Below are 27,806 nucleotides of genomic sequence, written 5' to 3' on the forward strand. Positions count from 1 at the left end.
GCGAAAGTCAATTTCAAACTTGCGCATGCGCAAACAATGAAACCACCGACAAAACCACCAAACCACCAAACAAAATGGCCGCGAAATACCAATTATTATACTACTTGTAATCTATACATATCTTATTCTAGTTTCTGCCGGTTTTCAAAAATCGAAACAAAACGTAGAAGGGCACGAAAGTAAATACTGGATTTTAATAATCTTTTTCGAGGTTGCGACATATATATAAGAGAAGAATATATTGGTTATGGTTTTTATATATAAAAGATATTTTAATTAAGAGGAAAACTAAGGTATGAATTTTGCCATTTGTACTCAAGCTTTGATCACGATTCTATTGTTGGGAGGCAAAATTGGTAAAACAACATATAGTTAGGTAGATTTTGGTAATCACGGGTTCACCCTATCAAACTACATGCTTGCATAAAATAATTTGTGATAAGAAATAAATTTACAAATAAACTGACTCATTAAGATTGATTTAGTATTGGCTATGTCCGCCTTGTAGTCTAGACATATCTGATTATAGTTTCTGCCGATTTTCAGAAATCGAAACAGAAAGTAGAAAAACACGGAAGTAAATACTGGCTCTTAATGGTTTGTTTCGAGGTTGCGACACAGTTATAAAGTAAGAAAATATTGGTTGTAGTTTTTTTATATATAAAGGATATTTTTTCTAGATGAAAATTGAGGTATGAATTTTACCATGTGTACTCAAGCTTTATTACTTGTACTGATAATTATTGCTAATTTTGGTTATAAACGAAAGTGAATACCTTCAACTGTTCAACTAAACTTATGTCTGCAGTGTAATGTATTGCTTGTGTGTATTTCAATGACATACAATCATACAAAATACACGATCTTGATAATAATTCGTTAATGATATGACAGGAAATATAGCACATGACGTAAATTATTTGTAACCGTATAGGGTTGACATTAAATTGTACGTACCGTTACCACCATGCAAAAATCAAATCTTATCAAGACACACGCGAATGAGTAAATCATTTTAAAGTCCTGGCTTTTGAAAGCGAACATACATTTCAAGAATTATATATACTCAGAAGGACAAGCCAGGGGCGGTTCCTGAATTTGACGTTAGAGGGGGCGTAACTTAGGGGCGTAACCTTTTGACTTGCACGTTCCCTCAAAACCGATTTTTTTTTCTGTTGAAAACGTTGTCATGGGGTTGGGGGTACTCCCCAAAGAAAATTTATCATCTGAAATGGTGCATTTTGGGCGTATTATATTACTTTTGGTGCATTTCATGAGTTCATAAACTAGTACGAATAAGCTAGAATGCACATCTGTCATCAACCATATCTGAGATGACTTGTGCTAATTACCATAATATTCTTCGAATAGATACCTTTGTATAGTAAATAATCCGATGTGCAGACATACACTCGATGAATAGTATATGTCGTTTATTACCGTATATTATTCCAAGAAATTAGTCTTGTGACGACTACATCAAATAGCGTGCGGTTAATGATAAAACATCTGGTTAAATATCGAAAGATAAACGTTTTCTTTGTATTGACTTTACATCAGCCATTGCAAAGACATGTATATCTATATCAAACTGCTAGAGGTAAAAAAATATTCGCTTGAATATTTTATGTACAGTCTTCCTATTATTACATTTCCCCCCAAAAAACATATTAAATTCGTCAGAACTAATGACGTGGGCATAAATCTGTCCATCACGCCTGATTAAAGGGATAGGTTTCAAAAGGCGCATGTTCAGCCTCACGGAATCACACATTGCCTTTATCTAAAACCTTTGTTTTGATAACAAATGAGCCCTCTTATATAAAGAAAATGGAAACACTATTGCAAAACTTGATAAAAAAGATTAAAATGGTGGAAAATGGCGATGTTTCTCAATTTGTTCATTCCTTGAAACAAAAACAAATGTGATTGCATATCTTATCCTAAAATTATTTGATCACATAGCAACGAGCGTGAAATAGAGTAGGATAAAACATTACAGTTAAATGTTTAGTGGGTTTCACACACCATATTGAATGTTTTTGTTGCAAAATGAAATAAATATCGCCTTAACTGCGCAATCTATAGTCTATCTATCAATTTCGAAAAAGATATGAAAACTAAACAGACAAACCGAAGATGTACAATAAGATCGATGATAAAGTGGCCCCATACTTCGTATGTGAAACCCTACACGTATGTGACATGTGAACGCTGGAGAAGTATGTGGCCCTAATGAACTAAAATAACAATTTATCGCAATTCATGATAAATGGCACGCCATTTGTTATATTCTGAACCTAGTCTTCAGCAAAAACGAGCACGTTTTAGTTCTGAGGTTGCCGTGCAATTCGCTTTAAGTAGTGTACGTTTGTTATATTCCCTTGGTCTGAAATTCAGTATTACAATATATTGCTCAAAAATATACACATAAAACGGCTTTAATATTTTCTGGCTTTTATTGTTTTTAATGTGCATGTAGTTTTCATTATTGTAATGAAAATCCGTGTTATTCCTTCGAATTTCAATATTTTTTAACAGCACGTCATTTAGCGAAACAGACACCTTAGATTGAAAGGAGTACAATGGACGGAAAACTCTCTCAAAGTAACAAGGAGCAACTGGAGTATTTTGTAGGTCTCGGTCCCCGTCGTTTTACCCTGCTTTACAGCATCACACGAGATGGTTGCTCATCAGATACGTTTCACCAAAGGTGTGACTACCAGGGTCCAACTGTCACCGTGTTATATAACCAACAAGGCTCCGTATACGGTGGTTACACATCGGCTAGTTGGTCAAGCAATGGCACAAACACAAGAGACGAAAAGGCATTTCTGTTTCAGCTCCAATATTCTGGTAGCAATAGGCCTAAAAAGTTTCCAATAACAAATACTGCATACAGTATATATTGTGAACCATCGTATGGTCCAATGTTTGGTGGATATACAGCGTATGACATGAACAGCTTTTCTGGAACCATCAACAAATCAGGGACGTATTACCAACTCAACGGAAGCTGTACCTATGGAGCGAATTACGCAATGTCAGGAGTATCATCATGGAACGAGATACACAACGGGAATTTGCAAGTTACTGAATTAGAAGTATACAGCGTCTGTGGTAATGACAAAACAATAAACATAGTACTTCATTCATGTATTAGTATATAAGAAAATAATCAATGTATCAGCTTTACATGGTATTAAATATCTCAGTATGTTTGTTATTTTATAATTTGTTTTCCGAATAAATATGACTTCGTTTAGTTATTATTTTAGTTCAGCCATCTACTAGAAGTGCATCGACAGGAACTGACGACAAGGAGTTCGTAGCGTGGGGAAAGCATCCAGAGTTTGGCGATGAGGTATTGAAACAGCAATAGCAACATGCATTCTAAGAGAAATTCGACTTTACAAAATGTTATATTGTAATGCTTAATGGTTAGAGAAACGCATACATGTTATATTGTGATCAAAGTTATAATGCTGTCGCAAATACATAATACTTTGTTTGAAACACGACGGAATCATATCATGGCACATTAATAACATTTTTGAAACGATAGTGTCCGTTCTGACAGTTTCCAATGAAACAAAATGGCGTCATACAGTAAAAAACATGCATAGGGAAAAAACTATTATGTTATAGTATGTATCTTTATAAAAATTCTCGTTTGTGTTGTCAATTTAGGTGTATTTTGTAATTTTGCTGATGTTCCTGATTAACTTCCAAATTGTGTTGAATTTTACATTAACTTCATTCTCTATGATATGTTTGGTTCAAAATGACTAAATAGTAGTTGTCAGATTGAAGATACTCAACGATCGTCTTTCTTTACATGTGACAAATATTTCAGTTGCTTATACTACTCTGTTTCTTGATTAATTTATTATAGCTGCGACAAGAACTTTTACAAGAAATCGCTTCAATGCAGCCATACTCGGAACTAAAACTGCAGGAATACAGAGTCTTGCTAATCGGTCCTGTCGGAGCTGGAAAGTCTAGCTTTGTAAACACTGTGTGCTCCGCATTTAAAGGCAGAATTGTTCAGAGAGCAAGCTGCGGAGAGGAACAACATAGCTTTACTAAATCTGTATGTGCTGCTTTTGATTTACCATACATGTATATTGTAATAAGTGTGTGCCAAAAATTCAACCACTATTAAGCAATGAGCCAATACCAGTGCATTACTTTTAGCATAATTGATTTTGCTTTTTATAAAAATGAATGCCAAGACATACAAGTCACATGAAATATAATGCATACCAAAAACGTTATTTAAGCAAAATGATTAGCATCAGTTTATATTATTTATGTCTCGTGCGCATTCGCTTAGCATCAATTAACCGTATCAATCTTACATTTGACAGTACCAAGCATATAATGTGAAGACGAAGAAGAATGCATCTCTCCATTTCCGCCTGTGTGACACTCGCGGTCTGGAGCCAGATCTCGGGATCAACATTAAAGAGTTTGACTACCTTGTGAACGGTCACGTGCCCGAGAAATACGAGGTACTGTAATTCTATTGAAGTTCGATGCTTAAAATTTTTGCCGACAGGGGAAGGTCGGCTGCGAGAAATATATCTGCTGATATTTTTTTTGAGTCGATAAATGAGTGTAATTCTTGTTCAGCTCGAACATACTTTTAATATTTAATAAAACATTGCATGTACGTAAATCAAGGTGTTCGCAGTTTGAAATGGTTAATATAACGGAAACTACCAATTAGTCCAAATGTAACATTGACCCTGCTAAGAGGCACAATGTTCAAGTTATAACGTATCATTAGACAAAAAGAAAACTAACATAATTATACGTTACAGGAAGGAACAGGCTTACTCGTAGTTGGACTAGTTTATGTATACTTAAACTCACACTTTTTCCGATATTTAGAGGTTAATACACGGCGTAGCCAGGCCGTTGAGTGATAAATGGCCCGAGTGATTCATAATGGCCCGAGACGTAGTCAAGCACGTGGGCCAATTATCACTCAACGGCTGGCTACGCCGTGTATTAACCTCTAAATCACGACGGCCCAATGAACATATAAGGCCTGCCAGCATCCGAGAAACTTGAATATTCCTAATCTTCTTGCTTCCATTTTGATTTTACCACTATCTCATTAGTATGCAAGATGAGGTCAAGGGCATTTACGATATCACTCGAAAGCTTTTACGGAGACGATCGTTGATATCCGTAAATATTTTAGGACCCACCTGTCATTTACTATGTGTGCGTTTTCAGCTATTTAATACATGGCTACAGTCATGTTATATTTATTGATATTTTCCATAAATGCATTATTAAGTAGTCAAAGATTTATAATTCAAATTTTGTATTTGTTATACATTGTTTTTATAAAAATACAAAGTACTCAACGACTAGATACATATATCGTGTGGAAATGAAATTCGTTTCAGTTTAACGCGGAGGCTTCGATTTCATTGGAAGATAAAATGTTCGTAGTGAAACCATCGTTAGCAGAGAAGGTCCATTGTGTCGTTTTTGTCATCGATGCTTCAACTTTGAATAAACTCGACCCAGATGTGATGAAAAAAATGAAGGAGTTCGTCAAAATTACCGCAAGAGGAAGTAGGTTCAAATAATACGTAGTTTTATGCTTGTTTACTTCTGTAGACGTTTTTCGCTGAGGATTTGTAAAATATGTCAACTGCATTGTGTCCTGATAGCTTTTAAATTTAAAAGTTTTAATGTATTAATATTCTCCATCCGATCAAAATCTAAATATAAGCATTTTGATATACACGATTTAATTTTAATGTTAAAGATTGATACATAAATTGATTTAACTGTATGCACTGTTTACATATTTTTTATTCATAGACACAAAGCAGGCCTTACTTCTTACCAAGATCGATATTGCCGACAGCTGTGTGAAGGAAAGTCCTAAACACGCTTTTAAAAGTAGAAGGATACAAGATGTCGTTGTGACGGCTTCCAAAATGTTTGGCTTTCCGAGGTACAGCATTCTGCCTGTTAAGAATTATGAGGAGGAAGCGGAGATGCGAGAAGTTGTGGATATTTTGGCCCTTCTTGCTTTGCGCAAAATATTGCACTTCGCTGAGGATTATATGGATGGCATTTTGAACGACAGGGGCATAGGCGCGGAAAGTTTGCTCTATTCTGAGAGTGACGATTTGGCTCTTGAGTCTGAAGCTGCCTCGGAATCCGCTTAATTCAAAGCGGAGATATACTACTGTTTAAAATGGCCACATCATATAACCATTAATATGTAATTCAATGACATCGACCAAACAGCCATGACGTCAATAAACCAACTTCTAATAGACAGGTTTTAAGGCCACGGGGCTTGTCCCTGTAGTTTCCATGTGTGTTGTCATAAATACTGTGTATTTTTAAACTTAAATACGTGTAAATAACTGATGGGTAGAATGTAGGTCGATTTTGATCCAACCTAATCCGACTGTGAAGAATTAAAGGCATTCCACAGTACAGAAGTGGGTAGGGAAGGCAAAAGAAGTTTCAATAGTTTTATTTTAGTTGTGAAGAACGACCTTTTCCGGAAGTAAAACATAGTTTACATTCTTTGTGACATGGTTTTGGGTAGTAAGCAGTTGAATAATTGTTACAAAAGAAGATTTTATCAGATATTGGATCAAAAAGCATTCACATATTTTCGAAAAAATCTATCGACATTATAAATTTGTGTTTATGTCAAACGCCACAAGCTACCTAATAAGGAATGTCATGTGGGTTCTTGATGATAAATTTTCAAATAAAAAAGATATTCAATAAAATAATGAAAATAGTGGGTTAAATTTATTTCTGGTGACAAAAAAGCAAATATCGTTCTTAAAATATATGAAATCACTACAAAGCATCAAGACATTGTTGATTTTGTAGTTCTGACAATTTTGACATAAAAGCATTTCAATTTTAATATTAAAACATTTCCGAATTAAAATGTAAATGTTTTTTTTTTTCATCGGAACTCTGATAAAATTTCTTCCTTAACATTTGCTACACATGTTGCAATATATTATTTATGCTCGCTAAATATTGAACCTAAAGCTAAATGAAAATGTATTGTAAATAAGTAATAGGATAATAGAACTTTATTGAAACGATAAAAACATTACTTGTTATGCGACGTACCATTCTTGATTAACATTCCCTTTTCCTTTATTTAAAAATTATTTGCGCATTCTTTTTCGTAAAGCTTAGATGTCACTTTACCATTATGTCGAGAAGAATTGTTCATTGATTTAATAGGTGCATTCTCTCACCATTTGGTACTATGCAGGCTACATTGGCTACATAGGCTGCATGGTGCAGCCAACTTGTTCACTACACAGATTATACATCGCTATCTTAACTTACAAATGTGTGTATGGTATTTCACCAGAATGTGTTCAAAACCTTGTAGCTTGTAAGACGTGTAATTTTCATCTCAGAAATGAAAGCTGTGTAGATGTTCCATCAGTAGGAATAACTAAATATGAGAAGGACTCTTTCCGCTTTGAGGCTAGTCAGGTATGGAATAGCCTTCCAAAGGAATTAAGGTGCTCAAAAAACTAACCTGGAATTTAGAAGGCTGACGCGCACCTGGACAGGTCCCTCTTGTTAATGCTCAATGTGCAAATAAAACTTTATTGCTTTAAAAAAAGAAGCAGAAGACATTAAGAATTATAGTATGTTTTACTGAATAACTTTTATCCTTTGTCTTAACGGAAAAGTAGTTTTGTTTTGAGTGGGATGGCGTACACACACTGGACATTTTGAATAAAAATAACAAATAATCATAATAAATAACATGGGCTTATATATATTCATGATTGTTTCAAATTTATATAACATCTGTCGAACACATACAACTACTTATGAGTTTTTTCGGCAAGTATTATGTTTTAAATAGTTGTTATGACTTGACATTTTTAATTAACATTTGAACACAGTGGTAGGTGCTGATATTGTCAGGACAGTGGCCGGGTGTAGGTTTGGATGGTTAACTGTACATAGGAATTTCTCAAAGCGGCTCAACAATGCCTTTTTACGCTACTGTTTCTGACAATATCAGCAAAATCAAGTAGTATCTAAATTACATAATAAATATAATACCTCCTCTAATCCATACTTTCCCAAGGTTTTTCCTATCAAGCTAGATTAATTATGACTTTTTTACCATTTACACATGAATGTACCATGCTGTTATGCCGATGTATATAATGCTACTTACAATTTTTCTATTTCAATGTCTACGATTGTCCTTTAAGTTATACTTTTGAAAGAACTAACCATTTTACAGTCGTTTGTCAACTAGCGGAACCGTGCGCGTGTGGATTGCCCGTACAGCCGGGAAAACTTGTTGATGTTACCACTGTGTTCAATGCTCTAATCCAACTTACGTAATTGTATGCATGAATATAATAACCAACCGCTTGTTCCAATATTTGTTTTTTAACCTATATGCTTTTATTTCCAGGGCACATGCTCATTGATATGTTTTTGATATGTTATATACATGTATGTTTGTTATTTATGTTGTCGGAAAAAAGCTCATTGAGCTAATGTTTATTGTTAACATATACCAGACTTTTAAAAAAGAAGATTCTTGTATACTGTATCTTGTTTCTCTTGTAAGTGTAACGGTCCGCTGTAGGTGGCTGATTAGTGTAACGGTCCGCTGTAGGCGGCGGATGTGCGTTCATATTATAACACTCCGTTATAGACGGAAGTACGTTCAAAGTACGCATGTTAACTTGGTTGCTAATATGCAAATAAGCAAAGCCCGGACTCTGTGTGGATTGAGAATTTACTGTATATAAAGACCAGCGGACCCCTTCAGGGTCGAGCATGCTTTTATCTGAAGGGATCTGTTGGTGATTTTGGCTCGCACGTTACATAAGCTACATGGGCTACCTAGGCTGCATGTTGCAGCCTGTTTTTTCTACACAGGCTACATTGGCTACATAGGCTGCACGTTTCAGCATGTTTTACTACACAGGCTACATCGGCTACATAGGCTCAACGTTGCAGCATGTTTACTTACAGGCAACACAGGCTACATCGGATACATAGGCTGACTTCAAATACATCATAAGCTACATCATAGAAAAGCCATAAATCATAAAATCCGAGTGTCGAAGTTGTTGTGGCCGATGTCGATGTGGTAATGGTAGTGATAGTGGTAGTTGTTGTTGCTTTAAGAGTGATTACACCAACGTTTCGATCATTGTTCCATTCATTGGTACAGTGCATGTTTTTCCCTTTGAATGTGAAGTTGAAGCCTTTTTATGATTTTGAGAAAAGAAAACTGTATTGCAATAAGTTTGCAGAAAAATTGTAAAGATTAGGATAGAAATTCATTTCGGTAATCATGCAATCTTAATGTCCCACTCAAAATGGCAATTTATCCATGAACGCGCTTCACGGGATATGCAATTTTGAGCAGGGCATTCAAGATCGCATGAATACCTCCTTTAAATAAATCCGTTTTATATCGACGAAATATACAGTGTTATCTTAAATGTCTTATTTTATCAAAGGTGCATTAAATAGAACGTGAGTAAACATATAGGGCGCGTTAATCTCGTTTTACTTTCACTTGCGATTTTGGAAATTCACATTCAGTATTGTCTATGTCTGCCTTGTAATCATTCTAGTCTATGCTGATTTTCAGAAATCGAAGCAAAAAGAGAAGGACACGGAAGTGAATACTGAATTGTTATCATCTGTTTCGCGGTTGCGACACATTTAAAGAGTAAGAGTTTATACCTTTAAAGGATATTTTTATCCAGATGAATAGTAAATGTTCCGATGTGCAGACCTACACTTGATCGATAATGTATGTTTGTCCTTTATTACCGTCTAGTATTAAGCGACGACTCATCAAATAACGTGAGGTTTATAGCAAAACATCTGGTTGAATCGAAAGATAAAGTATCCTTTGTAATAACTTTACTCCAGCCATAACAAGAACAAGGATATTTATATCAAACTGCTAAAGGTAAAAAATATTCTCTAGTTTATTAATTAAAATTCAAAAAAATAAAATCAGCAGAACATATATTTTATTTATGCAAGAAGGAATTCACAATTTTTCATACTTAGACCCTGGAAACGCTTTTAATGTCACAATTCTGAAAAAAATGTAAAAAAACCCATATAGTTTGGTAGATTTGGGTAACCCCGGGTTCACCCTTTCAAACTACATGCTTGCATAAAATAGTATGTGATCATATATGAATTTACAAATAAATTGGCTCATTAAGATTGATTCGTAATCGTCTTTGTCCGCCTTGTAATCTGTACATATCTGATTATAGTTTCTGCCGATTTTCAGAAATCGAAACAGAAAGTAGAAGAACACAATAGTAATAGTAAATACTGGCTCTTAATGGTCTGTTTCGAGGTTGCAACACAGTTATAAAGTAAGAAAATATTGGTTGTAGTTTTTATATATAAAGGATAGTTTATCTAGATGAAAATTAAGGTATGAATTTAGCCATTTGTACACAAGGTTCGACCTTGTACTGCTGAAAATTGCTAACAATGCAGTGAAAATGTAAACAAAAAAGTAAATCAATTAAACCTATCCTTTTCAGCATGTGTTTGAAATCATACACCATTCAACTTCAAAACCTTGTAATCTATACATATCTTGTTCTAGTTTCTGCCGGCTTTCAAAAATCGAAACAAAACGTAGAAGGGCACTGAAGTAAATACTGGATCTAAATAAAACAATTCGAGGTTGCGACACATTTATAGAGTTAGAAAATATTGGTTACATTTTATGTATATAAAGGATATTTTAATCCAGAGGAAAATCAAGGTATGAACTTTGCCATTTGTACTCAAGCTTTGGTACTTGTACTGCTTAAAAGCTAATTTTGGATAAAAAATAAAAGTTAATTTCTGAAAATTAAACTTATGACTGCTGAGTATTGTATTGCTTGTGTGTATTTCAATGACATACAATCATGATGACACAAAATACACAATCTTGATCATTATTCGTTTATGATAAGATAAGAAATACAGCGCATGACGAAAATCATTTGTAATTGTATACGGGTGACATTCAATTGTACGTACGTTACACACGCGTATGTGTGAATCATCTTAAAAGTCCCTGCTTTTGAAATCGAATATATATTTTAAGAAAAATGTATACTAAGAAGGACAAGCCAGGGGCGTATCCAGGATTTGACGTCAGAGGGGGCGTAAATTAAGGGGCTTACCTGTCGGTTTGCACTTTCCCTTCAAACCGAAACTTATTTGGTTGAAAACCTTGGCAGGGGGTTTGCGGGTATTCTTAAAAGAAAACTTTAACAATTTATAGTCTGAAATGGTGCATTTCTGGCGTCTTTTTTCCTACATTGAAATACAAATGTATGTTTGTGCTTTATTACCGTATAGTTTCACGTGACGACTACATCAACAAGCGTGCAGTTTATGACAAAACATCTGGTTAAATATCGAAAGATACAGTATCCTTGGTAATTACTTTACTCAAGCCATTACAAAGACATGTTTAGTTATATCAAACTGCTAGAGGTAAAAATATTCACTTGTATATTTTATGTACATATTTCCTCAAATTGCATTTCCCAAAAACAGATTATAAATTCATCAGAACTAAGGACGTAAAGTACGTGGAGCGAATGGAAATAGTTTTGTCTATCAGGCCTAAGTTACGGGATAGGTCTCCGAAGGTATATGTTTAGCCTCACAGAATCACACATTGCGTGTATCTAAAACCTTTGTTTTGATAATAAATGAGCAGTATTATATAAAGCAAATAGAAACATTGCAGAACTTGATAAAAAAAAGATTAAGATGATGAAAATGGCAATGTTTTGCACTTTGTTCATACATTGAAACAAAAGCTAATCTGACCACATATATTATCATTAAACATATTTACCCACATATCAACGAGCGTGAAATATAGTAAGATAAAACAGTGCAGTTAAATGTTAAGTGGGTTTCACAGACCAAATTGAATGTTTTAGTTGCAAAATGACATAAACATTGCCTAAACTGACCAATAATGCTATTAATTTCGAAAAATATGTACAATAGGATCGTTGATAAAGTGGCCCAATACTTCGTTCGTTGATAAAGGGGCCACATACTTCGTATGTGAAACCCTACAAGTATGTAACATGTGAACGCTGGGGAAGTATGTGGCCACTATAAACTGAAATAACAATTTATCACAAATTCATGATAAATGGCACGCCTTTCGTTATATTCTGAACCTAATATTCAGCAAAAAAGAGCAAGTTTTAGTTCTGAGGCTGCCGTGTATTTCGCTTTAAGTTTGTCGTACGTTTGTTACATTCCTTTTGCTCCGAAATTTAGTGTTATAGTATATTGCTCCAAAAAATACATATATAACCGCTTTAATATTTTCTAGCTTTAATTGTTTTTAATGTGCACGTAGTTGTCATTATTGTTATGGAAATGCTTGTTATTCCTTCGAAATTCTTGTTTTCCCAACTATTTTTTCGCGCCTAAAATATGTTAAATTTCGTCATGTATTTCATGATTGAATTGATATGAAAACGTTATAGACATACTTTTTTAAAATGTAGTGGTTTATTTTGTTCATATGTATTGTTGCGTGCCCGAGCGACAATGTAACTTGGTAGTTGTTTTCTAAATGTATGACCGTTTTACTCGTTTGTTCTATGCCGTTTTAACTGAAGTCTTTAAATGAAAACCCGAGACCTAATCTGGTTCCCAGCGTACTCTGCACAACAAGAGTACAAATATAATAACCGATAATAAAATGGTAAGGGCAGGTAACCCAGGCTAGATATGGCCTCGGATATAATACGGGTTGTAAGAAAATAGTCCATCATGGCCGACCAAGAAGATGTTCAAACAACCAAGAGATATGTTAGACCAAAGACAGAATGAGGAGCGTAACTTTTACCACTTATTTGTGTGTAAGTGTTATTTTTATACTTATTGTATTTTATTAAAATATAAAAATGGTTTTAAAAGAGCCCTAATAAAAAAGCTAAATGGAAATGTCATTAATTCTTAGTGGGTGGGGTAAAGTCTTCTTCCATTTGAAAGATTCTAAGATATACATTTCATTTCATTAACTTGATTTTTTTAAAATTGAAATTTACAGTCTTTTAACCAAGGATGTATGGTTTATATGTCCGTGAGTGTTGGTATCGAACAGCTTAATGTAATGGCACAATTGATGCCTGTTCACTAATATAGCTCTTTAAATAAATTAGATCTTCATTCAAGTGGTTTAGCAAAATAAGTTTGAACGCATAAACCAGCACACATTTCTTTCAAGCTGGGAGTAAGATTACCATTATTGGTCCCAGTTTCAACTACATGGTTAAATCCTATGATATCCACCGGTGGTGGTGATGCAGAAACATTTAAAAAATGCTTACATTTTTACTGTGCCGCAGACATTTAAATTTTAATCTTATTGTCATTTTCAGAGAGCAGTATTGTACCAGTGGTGCAGCCGACTCGGAATTCCTGGCTTGTTCTAATGAAAAAAGGCGGATGAGGTAATGGTTGTGCTATTTTCGAAATTAGAACAATAATTTACCAATCAAGTATCCTATTGGTTTAAGCCCAAATGTACCTGCATGTTTGTACAATTAATCAACAAGGATTGATAGTATTATTATTAAAATATCAACATTGTAGTGGAATTTAAACATGATAACAATTTCATTTCATATTCTTAAATTAACCAGTAGTCCAGAGCTAAAAGCTGCTCTCTCACAGATTGACAGTTCTTTTTGGTCATTCTTCAAAAGCCCTCAATTGATATCAAAGGAGAAATAAAATTAAATGTACACAAATATATAGCTTAAAGCAATAGCAACAAATTATTGTCCACACAATTGAAATCTGTTCTATTATGCGTGACCTTATATGACTAAGTAGAAGGCATTTATACCAAATTTTCAATCTTGAATATGAAAGACTGTGATCTGATATTATATCAGCAGTCTAATATCACTGGTTTCCATACATTTGCACAATAATTGCCAATTGGCTTGTTAAAAGACAAAAATAAAAAGGTGGCAGAACAGTAAAACTGTGAGGATGCAGCTTTAAATTGGTGTTGCACTTAATATTTTGTGAATACTTTTCTGTTGTTGTACAGGCTTTTAATATAATTCCTATTATTTCTGTTGTATTTTATGTTTTCTATTTCAGGCACTGGAATCCGAATGAAATCAAAAATGCCATTGTATGAGGATTGACCTGCAATGCATGGAAATCATCTAACACAATTGCAACGCCTATCTTGGGGAAAAGAGTACAAGATGGAAACAAAGCGTTCAGTGAAACATCTTTTCTTCTCAAATATTTGATGGCTCAATACTGATGTGAAGTTGCAGATAAAAGTCATCTGTTGGCCCGTGATTATTAGATACACCCAGACACATATTTTAAAAGGGTTATATGGTAAAGAATTTATCTACGCTTAAAGTGGTTTTCCTATATTAAGGAGTAAAGATAACTACAAAAAAAAGAAACAGATGGCATTGGCAGACCAAATAAAGGAGAACCATTTTGTTCAGTTAAATTTTTAAGACTTTAGAAAAGCCTTTAATAGGGCACATCCTTGCAAATGCCGTATTGAAAACTGGGCTCTTTAAAATGTGAAAAGGTGAAAGTTGTCTAGAGGATAAGCCACAAATCCAAGGTTGTGGGTTCATCAAGCCCCTCCAAGATACTTTCTCATGACCTCAGGAAAAGGATGTCCGTACTTGTTTCTACTTTGGCAACAGACTTAAGAGTGCTTCCAGCTTGCATAGCAATCTGATTAGGCATAAAATAAGATACTAGCTGAATTGCAAACAGTTTTTCCATTTGTGTTGATTTGTTTTTCAGTTTGTTGGAACGTTTATTAGAAGTGATGAGCATTGCTTACCGCAACCAATATTTATTTTCTTTATTAAGTTGAATTTAACGAACACATAACATGACTTGTGATTTTACAGGTGCATGTTTATTTTGTTGATTGTATGGGTTTATTTTCTCAAATGATGTAATAAAAGTTATTCTGAATGTCCTTTTTTTGTTTGAAGAAAATGTATTGAGGCTTTGGTATAGCATAGTGTCATCATCATCATTGTTGTGTGCAAATAAAACATTCAAAACAATGTAATAAAAACCAAACCGTCAAGCCAAGTACTCAAAGAGGCACAAGGATATTGCTAAAGAGACCGGTAATATATTAAGACAAATAAAATGCATAGAAAGATCTATAGCTCTGACACATGGTAATGCTTTAGTCCTCTCATTGTGTGTTTATGGTTAAGACTGAGACTTACAGTATCTTTTATAATGAAGACTTAAATTTGTATGGCAACTAAAAGCCATATATATATATGGGGATTAAATGCCAGAAAGATTGTGAAGTCTCCCAAAATACTCAATGCACTTAAAAGGGCTTGGCACAGAAATAAAAGTAAAAATGGGAGCAAAAACTATATTATCATTAATTTTACATTGGATTACATACAGATGGCTCTGTTATTGCTTGACTAATATCAAAAATAAAATTAAGGGACATGTTGATCAAAATTGTAATTATTCTTGTTTGCATTTTATGGAGTTGGACATTTAAGAGTCATTGTGTGAAGAGTGATCTAAAGGCTAATTATTCGAAATAGATTAGGTATTAATGAAAAAAGGTCTGGTATACATTGCTGAAAAGCTTAGTAACAAGTTTAAATATTTGTTCAAAAAAATCAATTGAGTATCTTTATCAGTTACTGTTTTGGTGTTGTTGTTTTTAATAAAAAATGACAATTTACTCAAAGATATTGAGACTTATAATTATTAATTAAGACAAATAGAATGTGTAAAGAAACTTTTAATGAGTGGGTTTCTCCAAAGCCTAGGAGGTGAAGTGAAGCATGACCTGTCGTGAACAAATACTATTTGAAGACAAGTTCTGTCAACTTAGTGCACTAGTCAATTGTACCCGACCCCAGGTCCGGGGGTATACTGGGGTTAAACGAGGAAATGGGCCGTGTTTTTACCTATCAGGTGGCCCTGCAGTGCTGGGTGAATGCGGTGGTTTTGTCTTCGCTTAAAATATAGAGGATATGGGCCTTAACTAGAGTCCCTGTGGTGTGGGGGCATTTTGCAGGGATTTTACCATTTTATCATCAGCGCATGGCAGGGATTTTAGCCGGGGTTGGCTGTACTGAAAGTCAAAGTCCCCGCTATTCCCCGGACCGGGTGGGGGTGGCGTGGTTACAATTGACTGGTGCATAGCCACATGACCGTTGTATGGTACTATCAATTGAGCTTACTGGGTGACTACTCACCGCCCCACTCCAACCCCACACTGGCCACAGAACTGTTTAGACAAAAACATTCACTTTGCAGCCCAAACCCAATAATGCTGAAGTAAAGGCATGCATGGCTATCAGCTGGTAAAGCTGACTGGGTGCCAAGCTCACACCCACCCACAACCCACAAAACTCTGCACAATGCAATATTTTACAGAATAGTAATGCAAAGCATGGTGTGAAAAATAACACAAGCAAATTATGACTTAAAACTTACATTTCATAGGGTAATCGTATGGCTGTTGAGAAAATGCTGACATTTAGTCCATGCATGCATTTAATCCGATGTAATGATTCATGCATGCCATGAACCGTATGATCATTTCAATAACTGTCAAGTATATTTTCTGTGTGCTTATGATTTTTCTAGAGGAAACAAAGTGCTTCATGTATAAGGAAACATCTAAATATTCATAAAACGAACATTGTTTGAGGTAACAATAAATATTTTCTCTTCAACAAGCACATTTAATTTAACACAATCCATTTCCTTGTTGTTACAATGGGCCTTTTTACGCGGAGTGAAAACGGTTTTAATCGCCGGTAGCCGCATCGCACTTTCGTATATCCTTACTACTTTTTACGAGGTCTATCTCGAAGCTTGCCGGAGATGGCCGAGTTGTTACGATTGCACCGACATATGGTCGACGTTATATTCTATACACGCTCACGGTCTGACCACTGGAATCTATACACCCCCATTGAAATGTCGTAAAATATATAAAAATTTCTTTATTCACATTTTTTGAGATTTCAGATAATAATTAAGACAAAAGATGACAATTTTAAATAAAATAAATACTTTGCAAGGAAATAAACAATTATATCTCACTGTTCCCAAGTTCGATCGACATTGGAATCTATACAGCTACACCGTAGGACAGACAATGGGCTCTTTTCAACTCCAACGTAGAACTAACATTGGACTGTATACAGCTTCATATTAAGACAGATATTGGAATCTAAACAGTTTCAAATTTGAGAGATCTTGGACTCAATACAGCCTCAAATTTGGACAAACATTGGACGTTATACAGCCTCAACTGAAGACAAACATTAGAATCTAAACAGCCTCAACTGAAGACAAACATTGGAATCTATACAGCCTCAACTGAAGACAAACATTAAAATCTATACAGCCTCAGCTTAAGACAAACATTGGAATCTATACAGCCTCAACTTAAGATAAACATTAGAATCTATACAGTCTTAACTGAAGACAAACATTAGAATCTATACAGCCTCAACTTAAGATAAACATTGGAATCTATGCAGCCTTAACTGAAAGCAAACATTGGAATCTATACAGCCTAAACTTAAGACAAACATTAGAATCCATACAGCCTGAACTTTAGACAAACATTAGAATCTATGCAGCCTCAAGGTAGCGACAAACATTGGAATCTATACAGCCTCAGCTTAAGACAAACATTGTAATCTATACAGCCTCAACTGAAGGCAAACATTCGAATCTATACAGTTTCAACTTTAGATAAACATTAGACTATACAGCCTCAACTCAAGGCAATCATTGGAATCTATACATCTTCAAGTTGGATCAAACATTGGTGTCTATACAGTCACAGTATTGTCTTGTACATATACAGCTTTAAAAAGTATTTAACAACAGCTTTGGTTCTTAATCTGTTTTATTGATCATATATAATGTATTATATAACATGAGGTACACTGAATGTAGCAATCACATGCAGGGAAACCCTTAGATATTTTGTAAGAAAAATGCTAAGTGTTGAGTTCTCTGTAGTCACTCTACATGTTTATGCATAAAGAACACATTTTACAACAAAGACTATATCTGTTTTATCTTGAAGGCTAGGAATGGACATGTACCCTATGACACCGATACAATAAAATCAAAATAACAACACATTAAATTCGTTAAAATGTTCGATAATATACGAATGGCTATTCAATGAAGAGTATAATAAATACAGTTTAAAATGGTTAAACTAAAATGACACATTTTGTCTTGTTTCGTACAGAAAAATGAAGAGAATGAAGGTACACATAGTGTCAACATAAATACATACTATCCCCAAATAAGAAATTGTTATGATAAAGGTTGGTTAGTCACCACTTAACCTCATAAAAATACATGTAGTTACAAGACACATTTCAAGTATGTGGATGAAACAAATGGAACACATCCAAGTTAACTGAAGACTCTGACTATGTCTGGATTTATCTTATCTAGCACTCTCAAAGAATATTTTTTTCATATCCATGTTTAATGGAATATCATTACTATTAATATAGATATTCATTATTGTAGTGCATACTTGTTATGTAAGTAAAATAAATCATGTTCAAATAACAAAGGAAACACACTCAGATTGTCAACTGTAGTGTGAACTTCATTTTTTCTTTACTTTCTATGTTAAGAGAACCTTTCTTTCTGTTCTTTGCCTGAAAAAATAAATAATAAAGATATCAATTAAAAGCATCCCCATTTATCAAAGATCAGCAGTTAGAATTTTTTTGGCAATCATGGGCATTTATTAGTTTATATGCAATACAGGAATAAATGTTGTTAGCAGAAAATTACAAGAATTTCACATGTATAAAAAACATTTTTGCACAAAGTTTAGTTGTAGAGGATCTTTTAGGATTATGATATAGTAATACTGGCAAATTGAAATTGGAATGCATGATACTTATTTCATGGCATGATTTAAAGTTTAACACAGTATTCACATATATAGAAGAAAACAAATACAACATACATATTATCGTTCTTCAATGCTGCAAGCAAATCCTTATTCGCCACCTCTCGAACACCATTTTGTCACGAGTACATACTGCAATTAAATCATAATATAAAAGAAAATTCTATGAAAAATCTTTCTTTTGTTAATCACCTTGAAAATATCAAAGTCTTAAAACCTATTGTGCAAATATTAAGTACAAAAGTATGCTTTATATGGATGGCCTGTACGATAGTATTAGGCAAAATATATTAAAACATACTTTGTGGTTTGCTTTACTGTCATGATATTATTTCAAAGTCTGAAGCAGCTAAATATTCCTAAATATCCAATAAAGAAAAAAGTCCAATTTTAGGATCACAATACACATAATATCATATTGGAAAATCATGATAAAAAAGGAGGTGTTTTAAACATTTCTTGTTAACATTACCAGACTATAAGACTGATACTCTTTCCTGCCTTCCCTCATCATATTGCTCTCAACAACCTGCATAACCTGAAATTATATTTGAATAATGCAATACTTGATAACTTTGTCATTATCAACTTTGACTGTAAGTCTTGGTATAAAACCTTTCAGTTCCCACAGTCTTTGATATTCTTCAAGATAATATTACAAACAGAAAAGGAAAATCTTTACTGTGCATGATATCTGATCTGCTTTCATTGCCACAATTGATGAAAATAAAATTTGGACAAATGGGAGCAATTCTCTCAATTAGAATCTGACATTGCTTTAAGAATGTTATGCACCAGTCATTTGTAACCATGCCCCGACCCAATCCAGGGATACATGTTGTCAGGGAAATGGGCCATGTTTTTAACTTCCAGATGGCTTGGCAGTGCCGGGTGAATAGTGTGGTTTTATCTTCGCGCAAAATATAGCTGGAATGGACCTTACCTAAGGTTCCCTTGATGTGGGAGCATTTGATTTGGTTTGGCCATTAGTTCTTCGCTGCAGGGCGGAATTTTACCTTGGATAGGCTGGGCCGAAAGTTAAAGTCCCCACTACTCCCCAGACCTGGGTTGTGGTTACAATTAACTGCAATAGTGACTTCAACTTTGAAGAAGGTTTGTGGGTCTAACACTTGACAAAGTACCATTATGAACCAAACATACATAAAATAACATTCAAATATTCGTCTTCGATATTTCAAACGTCAAAGTAAAATCATATATCTTTTACTGTTAGCATACTTGATCCCAATCCTTTCGTACCACAGCGACACATCATGGTGACGGAGCACTTACAAAGTTGACTTGAGACTGTTTATCCATGTCGACATATTGGAAGTCCAAGTTATAATCCCTTAAAAGAGTTATTATACTAAAACGGGAGCTTAAGGTGCTATCCGGAAATAGAACTAGTTGAAATGGTCGCAGTCAACAGTTTCATGGTTTACTTTACGGAGAAAATTAAGGCTGTATATATTCCAATGGTCAGACTGTAAGCGTGTATAGAATATAACGTCGACCCCGACATATACTGCTTACTCAACGAAGATGAAAGTTTAAGTTTCTTTTTAAATAAAGTTGTTGAAATCAGTACTGTATCAAGGTCAAAATACTATAGGATTTACAGGAAATTATTCTCAGCATTACAGTGTTTAGTATACCATTTATGTTTGTATTAAACTGCTTAAGGGTAAATTTAGATGTCTTTCATTAGAAAAATGTCCGAAAAATTACGACTTTACTGAAAGGGCGCTTGAGCTGGAATGCCTTCCAAAAAAGAATGCTGAGTCGACCAAACCAGCAGTGCGTTCAGTAAGGCGAGCGTTTACAAAACGCTCGCAAACGTTTTGTTTTGTATCCCTGTTGCAACGCAGCGCATACACGTTAAGCGGGAAACCAAACAGCAAACGTTCGCCGCAAACATCTTTACTGAACGCGTTGCAGGCTCGAACTGCCAAAGGTCGACCCAAATTCTGGACGAATGAACTTAGAACTCTGTGACCTCGGTCGACCCAAATGACCTTTCTGAGAAAACCAAGATGGCGGCCATAGGAAATGTAAACAACCAAATAGTTTGAATTTAGCCTAATGGATAACTGGTATAAAACAATAAAATGTAAAAATTGACATACATACTGTGACAAATTTTGTAAAAGGGAACTTTGAAATTTGTTTTCTGTGCTTTTAATAAATTCCAGTATGGTGAGGAAGAGTATTAAAGTACAGTCCTAAACAGCAAAAGTTTTTACAGCGCAATAGCTGATTAAAAGGGAAAAAATTATTTTTAATCTTTGCATTACTTACTGTTTATATTTAATATTAAGATTTTAAAATACAAAACAATTGTAATGATACTAGCTGAAACCTTCATGAACTTAGTAAGACTGTCATGTGTATAACTACGGGAGATAAATAGAGACCAGGATATGTTTACTCTAAGATGTTTATTCACAAACTGCCAGGGAGACGCCTCTCGTCGAAAGAAGTTCGTGCAAGCTAGATATTATTGAAAATAATGTTTTAAATAAGACGCGCGAAATTTATGAGGGTTTGCTCTGCTACAGTTCATGTGTCTGAATTTATTCATTGTTCTCATATGTGCCTGACTAACTGTAAATGTTTCGTCTGTACAGTAGAGCGAGTCTCCAGTCAGTACTTTTCCTCAAATGACTCGCTGTCCAGAGAAAAAAGATTTACGGTGCTGTATATTTAATCCCCATGCAAGGATTGTGTAACTCAACTATTTTTTTACAGCACGTCAGTTAGCGAAACCGATACCTTAGATTGAAACGATTACAATGGATGGAAAACTCTCTCAAAGTGACAAGGAGCAACTGGAGGATTTCGTAGGTCTCGGTCCCCGTCGTTTTACCCTGCTTTACAGCATCACACGAGATGGTTGCTCATCAGCTACGTTCCACCAAAGGTGTGACTACCAGGGACCAACTGTCACCGTGTTATATAACCAACAAGGCTCCGTATACGGTGGTTACACCTCGGCTAGTTGGTCAAGTATTGGAACAACCACAAGAGACGACAAGGCGTTTCTGTTTCAGCTTCAATTTTCTGGTAGCAGTAGGCCAAATAAGTTTTCAATAACAAATACTGCATACAGTATATACTGCCATGCATCGAATGGTCCAGTGTTTGGTGGAAATGCAGGGTATGACCTTAATTGCTTTTCTGGAACCATAAATAAATCAGGGGCGTATTACCAACTGAACGGAGGCAATTCCTTTGGAACAAATTACTCCATGTCAGGAGTATCATCATGGAACGGGATACACAATGGGAATTTGCAAGTTACTGAATTAGAAGTATACAGCGTCTGTGGTGAGTATTAGAAACGACACAAAATAGACATAGTTCTATAATAATAATAATAATAATAATAATAATAACAAATCAATAATGAATTCATATATATACTCTGTTTATAGGTTATTTAACATTGTTCTGTGCAATACGGATATATATATTCGGACGAGTACACAGTTTGGAAAGTCAAGCTGTGTACGAGTCCAAATATATTCCGTATTGTACAGAACAATGTTAAATGACCTTTTTATTCTATACCTATAAATATTATCCCAAATACATTCTGTATTGTACAGAAAATGTTAAATAATGGTAATAATAATAATCTTAATAATAATTATATTATTATTTAAAAATATTATTATTATTATTATTATTATTATTATTATTATTATTATTATTAAGATTATTGTTATTAAGATTATTATTATTAATAGTGTTTAACATTTTCTGTACAATATTGATCCGATAATAACAGAAGATTTTTCGTAACGCTTTATCTAGAGCGCCTGTTGATCCGGATTTTCATTCGGAACCTTTTCACGGGTTTCAGTCTTTATCCTAGGTTTAGCATGGGACCTGTGAATCGTACGATACGGAAAAAATATGGGATTTTTTGTACGCGCGTGCGTCCCAATACGGAAATATATTGTACAGTCGCGTGGTTCAAAAGAGCGGCTACGATTGGACGTATTAGGTATAGAATAAAAACCGATATAGGAAATAAAATCTGATGTATCAGCTTAACATGGTATATAATATCTCAATATGTAATTTAATAGTTTGTATTCCGAAGAAATATTACTTCGTTTAGTTATTGTTTATTAAGTTCAGCCATCTACTACAAGCGCATCAACAGGAACTGACGACAAGGAGTGCGAAGCGTGGGGAAGGCATCCAGAGTTTGGCGATGAGGTATTGAAACATAAATAGTAACATGTATTCTAAATAAAATTCGAAATTAAAAATTGTTATAGTGTAATGCTTATTGATTAGAGAAACGCATATATGTCATATGTTGATATCATGCTGTCGCAAATATAGAGATAATTGTTTGAGACACGAAGAAATCATATCACGGCACATTGGTATTTTTTGAAAGAATATTTTCCGTACTGATAGTTTCAAAATGAAACAGACATAATTATGGCGACATATAGGGAAACAAACGTGCATAGGGAACGTTATGTTATGTATTAATATAAAATTCTGGTTTGTGTTGTATTTTTAGGTGTATTTTGTAAATTTGCTGATGTTCCCGATTAACTTTCAAAATGTGTTGAATTTTACATAAACTTACATAACTTCATTCTCTGATGTTTGATTCAAAATGGCTAAATAGTAGTTGTCAGATTGAAAATACTCAACGAACGTCTTTCTTAAGATCTGACAAATATGTTAGTTGTTAAATTCAATTCTACTCTGTTTCTTGTTTAAATTTTTGTAGCTGCGACAAGAACTTTTACAAGAAATCGCTTCAATGCAGCCATACTCGGAACTAAAACTCCAGGAATACAGAGTCTTGCTCATCGGCCCTGTCGGCGCTGGAAAGTCCAGCTTTGTAAACACTGTGTGCTCCGCGTTTAGAGGCAGAATTGTCCAGAGAGCGACCTGCGGAGACCAGCAACATAGCTTTACTAAATCTGTATGTGCTGCTTATGATTCACCGTGTATTGTTATAATTGTGTGGCAAATAATTAAAAGTTTTTTTTTATATCATTCCCACAACTTTTGCTGCATGAAACCAGCGCATCATTTTAAGCACATCCGTTTAAATGAGATTGACCATTTATAAAAAGCAAAGCCATGATGTACAAGTTACAACAAATACAATGCATACCAAAATTGTTATTTACTGAAATATTTAACATCGTTTTATTTAATCTATGTCTCGTGTGTATTCGCTAAGCGTCACCATTCATTAACCATCTTACATTTGACAGTATCAAGCATATAATGTGAAGACGCAGAAGAATGCACCTCTCCATTTCCGCCTGTGTGACACTCGCGGTCTGGAGCCAGATCTGGGGATCAACATGAAAGAGTTTGACTACCTTGTGAACGGTCACGTGCCCGAGAAATACGAGGTTCTATATTTCTTTTTCAGTCCGATGCTTAAAACTCGCATAATTGGCCAAAAATAGTAGAGGCTGCCTGAAAAGCCTATTATGTACTCTAAATATTTGATAAGTTTCTTTCACGTTGACGGTGAAAATTGTGTTCGTATACTATTCAGCATATAACGCATGCGTTTTTGATTACTGACATCATAGTGATGACATTATAATTAACAATATTAAAGAGACTAGCTCTTTTTTTTTGGTCCAAAAATAAGTTTTTCCGGTAATGCATCTGAGAACACTGGCATATAGCATAAAAAGTATTTTGGTTTTAACGTAGTTCGAACACACGCCGGTAAAGTCAAGAAAATATATTAAAAAAGCCGGCTAGTCCACATGGCCACCGTGGCTTTAACAAAGGTAGTGGATAATGTCAATCAACTAATCACGCAACACCACAGCCGTAACTAATTTTCAATCGCGTTACAAAACGCTTATGAAAATTGTGGTCATCAAAGATGATATTTGAGCAAATATCAACATTTGCTGAAGGCTTCCAGCTTTTGGTATTTTTGTTTCAACACTCCTTATGATGATTTGCCGAACTTTCAAACTTGCAAACAAATCAAGGTGTGAGATTCTTACTTGAACCCGCAAAAATGACATCGACCCAAGCAAACAAAACGAAGTGTGAAATTCTTACTCGGGACCGCCAAAATAACATCGAGCGGGGAGAAATATCGACCCTCAAGATATCGAGCCATCCGATCGAATTTTATATGAACTATATATATATATATATATATATATATATATATATATATATATATATATATATATATATATATATATATATATATATATATATGTTTAATAAGACACCAAGAAATATAACATAAATATACGTTACCGGAAGGAATCGGTTGACTTGGAGTTTGACTTGTTTATGTGTACTCAATCTCACACTTGTCCCGATATACGTCAATAATGGCAAAACTGAACATCGAAGCTCTGTCGGGGTCTGAATCGATTGACGAAGCACTCTTACTCCCAAATAAGAAGTACCACAATTAATACAATTGTTTTAATTGACTGAAAAGCATAAACAAATATAAAAAAAGTGATTATTATAAAGGTTACCGGGTTAAGTAAGAAAGAAAAGTACGGATCACACGGTATTTCCACCTTATGAAATGATTTAGTTTCAAATCGCACGTTTTCTTCCGATCGTGTTTGGAAAATGCTAATTCGTATTCCAACAGGTAAAAAACAAACACCCACGAAAAGTACAACGCAAAACGAAAGATTAGATACATCGCAATTGTTCTTATTTATCAACTTTCAAGTATTCAACGACTAAATACATATATCATTTGGAAATAAAATTCATTTCAGTTTAACGCGGAGTCTTCAATTTCATTGGAGGATAAAATGTTCGTAGTGAAACCATCGTTAGCAGAGAAGGTACATTGCGTCGTTTTTGTTCTCGATGCTTCAACTTTGGATAAACTCGACCCAGGTGTGATTATAAAAATGAAGGAGTTCGTCAAAATTACCGCAAGAGGAAGTAGGTTCAAATAATACGTAGTTTCTGCTTGTTTACTTCTGTAGACGTTTTTCACTGGGGATATGTAAAATATGTCAAATTCATTGTGTCTTGATTTTGATTTTGATTTTAAATTTAAAAGTTTTAATATATTAATATTCTCAATCCGATCAAAATCTAAATGTAAACATTTTGATATATACGATTTCATTTTGATGTCAAAGATTGACGCATGAATTTATTTAACTATCACTGTTTACAAATCCTTTATTCATAGACACAAAGCAAGCGTTACTTCTAACCAAGATCGATATTGCCGACAACTACGTGAAGGAAAGTCCTCAACACGCTTTAAGTAGTTTTGCGATACAAGATGTCGTGGTGAAGGCTTCGAACATGTTTGGCTTTCCGAGGTACAGTATTCTGCCTGTTAAGAATTATGAGGAGGAGGCGGAGATGCGAGAAGATGTGGATATCTTGGCCCTTCTTGCTTTGCGCAAAATATTGCACTTCGCTGAGGACTATATGGATGGCATTTTGAACGACAGGGGTTTTGGCGCGGAAAGTTTTCTCTATTCTGAGAGTGACGATTTGGCTCTTGAGACTGAAGCTGCCTCGGAATCCGCCTAATTCAAAGCCGAGAACATATTTGTGTTTAAGTTGGATACAACATTTAACCATTTCCTTTATTTAAATATTATTTGCACATTATTTTTGTTAAGATGTCACCTTATCATTATGTCGAGAAGAATTGTCTATTGTAAATTTAGTAGGTGCATTTTCTCATCATTTGGTACTAAGCAGGCTATATATTGGTTGCATGTTTCAGATAACTTGTTCACTACACAGATTAAACATCGCTATCTAAACTTACAAATGTGTGTATGGTATTTCACCAGAATATGTTCAAAAGCTTTTAAGACGTGTAATTTTCATCTCAGATATGAAAGCTGTGTATATGGTCCATCAGTAGGAATAACTAAATATGGAAAGAACTATATTTGCTTTGAGGCCAGTCAGTTATGGATCAGTCTTCCAAAGGAAATAAGGGTCTCCCAAAACTACCTGGAATATAGAAGGCTGATCCGCACCTGGACAGGTCCCTCTTGTTAATGCTCAATGTGCAAATACAACTTTATTGCTTTAAAACAAGAAGAATACATTGAGAATTATAGGATGCTTATCAATATCTTTAATCCTTTTGGAGGAGGAGTTTTGTGTACAGTGGCATGGCCAACACCAACTGGACAAGATAAGGCAATCAAATGCCAGAAAAGTTTTTAGCGGAAATTTTAAATAAAAAAAAAAAAAAAAATCAAATTAAATAAGATATATATATATATATATATATATATATATATATATATATATATATATATATATATATATATATATATATATATATATATGATTGTTTCAAATGTGTATAAAATCTGTCGAACACCCACAATTACTTGTGGGGGTTTTCGGTTCGGTGTTACAACTTGACATCTTCAATCAACTTTCTTACACATTGGTAGGTGCGAAAATTGTCTGGACAGTGGCCGGGCGGAGGTTTAGATGGCAAAGTGTAGCTAGAGATTTCCCTAATAGGGAACAACAATGCCTTTGTACGCTACTGTTTCTGGCAATATCAGCAAAATCTAGTAGTATCTAAATACATAATAAATATAATACCTCCTCTAAGCCATACTTTCCCATGGTTTTTCCTATCAAGCTAGATTAAATATAGCGTTTTACCATCTACACATGCATGTACCATGCTGTTATTCCGATGAATATAATGCTACTAACACTTTTTTTTCTATTTCAATGTCTACGATTGTCCTTTAAGTTATACTTTTGAAAC

General features: G+C 34.4%; 2 protein-coding genes across 4 annotated transcripts; both read left to right on the forward strand.

Annotated features, from left to right (window-relative positions):
• The first annotated feature begins 68 nt into the window (after positions 1-68).
• On the forward strand, positions 69-8,608 carry LOC128224214 (interferon-induced protein 44-like). The gene is made up of 8 exons (XM_052933988.1): positions 69-179; positions 547-628; positions 2,542-3,120; positions 3,279-3,364; positions 3,896-4,093; positions 4,371-4,514; positions 5,424-5,595; positions 5,848-8,608. The coding sequence occupies exons 3-8, from the start codon at positions 2,586-2,588 to the stop codon at positions 6,198-6,200; spliced, it is 1,488 nt and encodes a 495-aa protein (XP_052789948.1). The 5' UTR covers positions 69-179; positions 547-628; positions 2,542-2,585; the 3' UTR covers positions 6,201-8,608.
• Positions 8,609-9,606: 998 nt separating this feature from the next.
• LOC128224216 (interferon-induced protein 44-like) lies at positions 9,607-27,265 on the forward strand. 3 transcript variants are annotated; one of them, XM_052933991.1, is made up of 7 exons: positions 9,607-9,745; positions 21,788-22,366; positions 23,181-23,266; positions 23,799-23,996; positions 24,295-24,438; positions 25,807-25,978; positions 26,235-27,265. In XM_052933991.1, exons 2-7 carry the CDS (start codon positions 21,832-21,834, stop codon positions 26,585-26,587), a joined length of 1,488 nt encoding a protein of 495 aa, XP_052789951.1. In that variant the 5' UTR covers positions 9,607-9,745; positions 21,788-21,831; the 3' UTR covers positions 26,588-27,265. The 3 variants fall into 3 exon arrangements, with proteins under 3 accessions (XP_052789951.1, XP_052789952.1, XP_052789950.1); XM_052933992.1 differs by lacking the exon at positions 9,607-9,745 and adding an exon at positions 9,810-9,991; XM_052933990.1 differs by lacking the exon at positions 9,607-9,745 and adding an exon at positions 10,635-10,816.
• The last annotated feature ends 541 nt before the right edge of the window (positions 27,266-27,806 follow it).

The sequence above is a fragment of the Mya arenaria genome, chromosome 17 (assembly GCF_026914265.1).
Source record: "Mya arenaria isolate MELC-2E11 chromosome 17, ASM2691426v1".
Classification (NCBI taxonomy): domain Eukaryota; kingdom Metazoa; phylum Mollusca; class Bivalvia; order Myida; family Myidae; genus Mya; species Mya arenaria.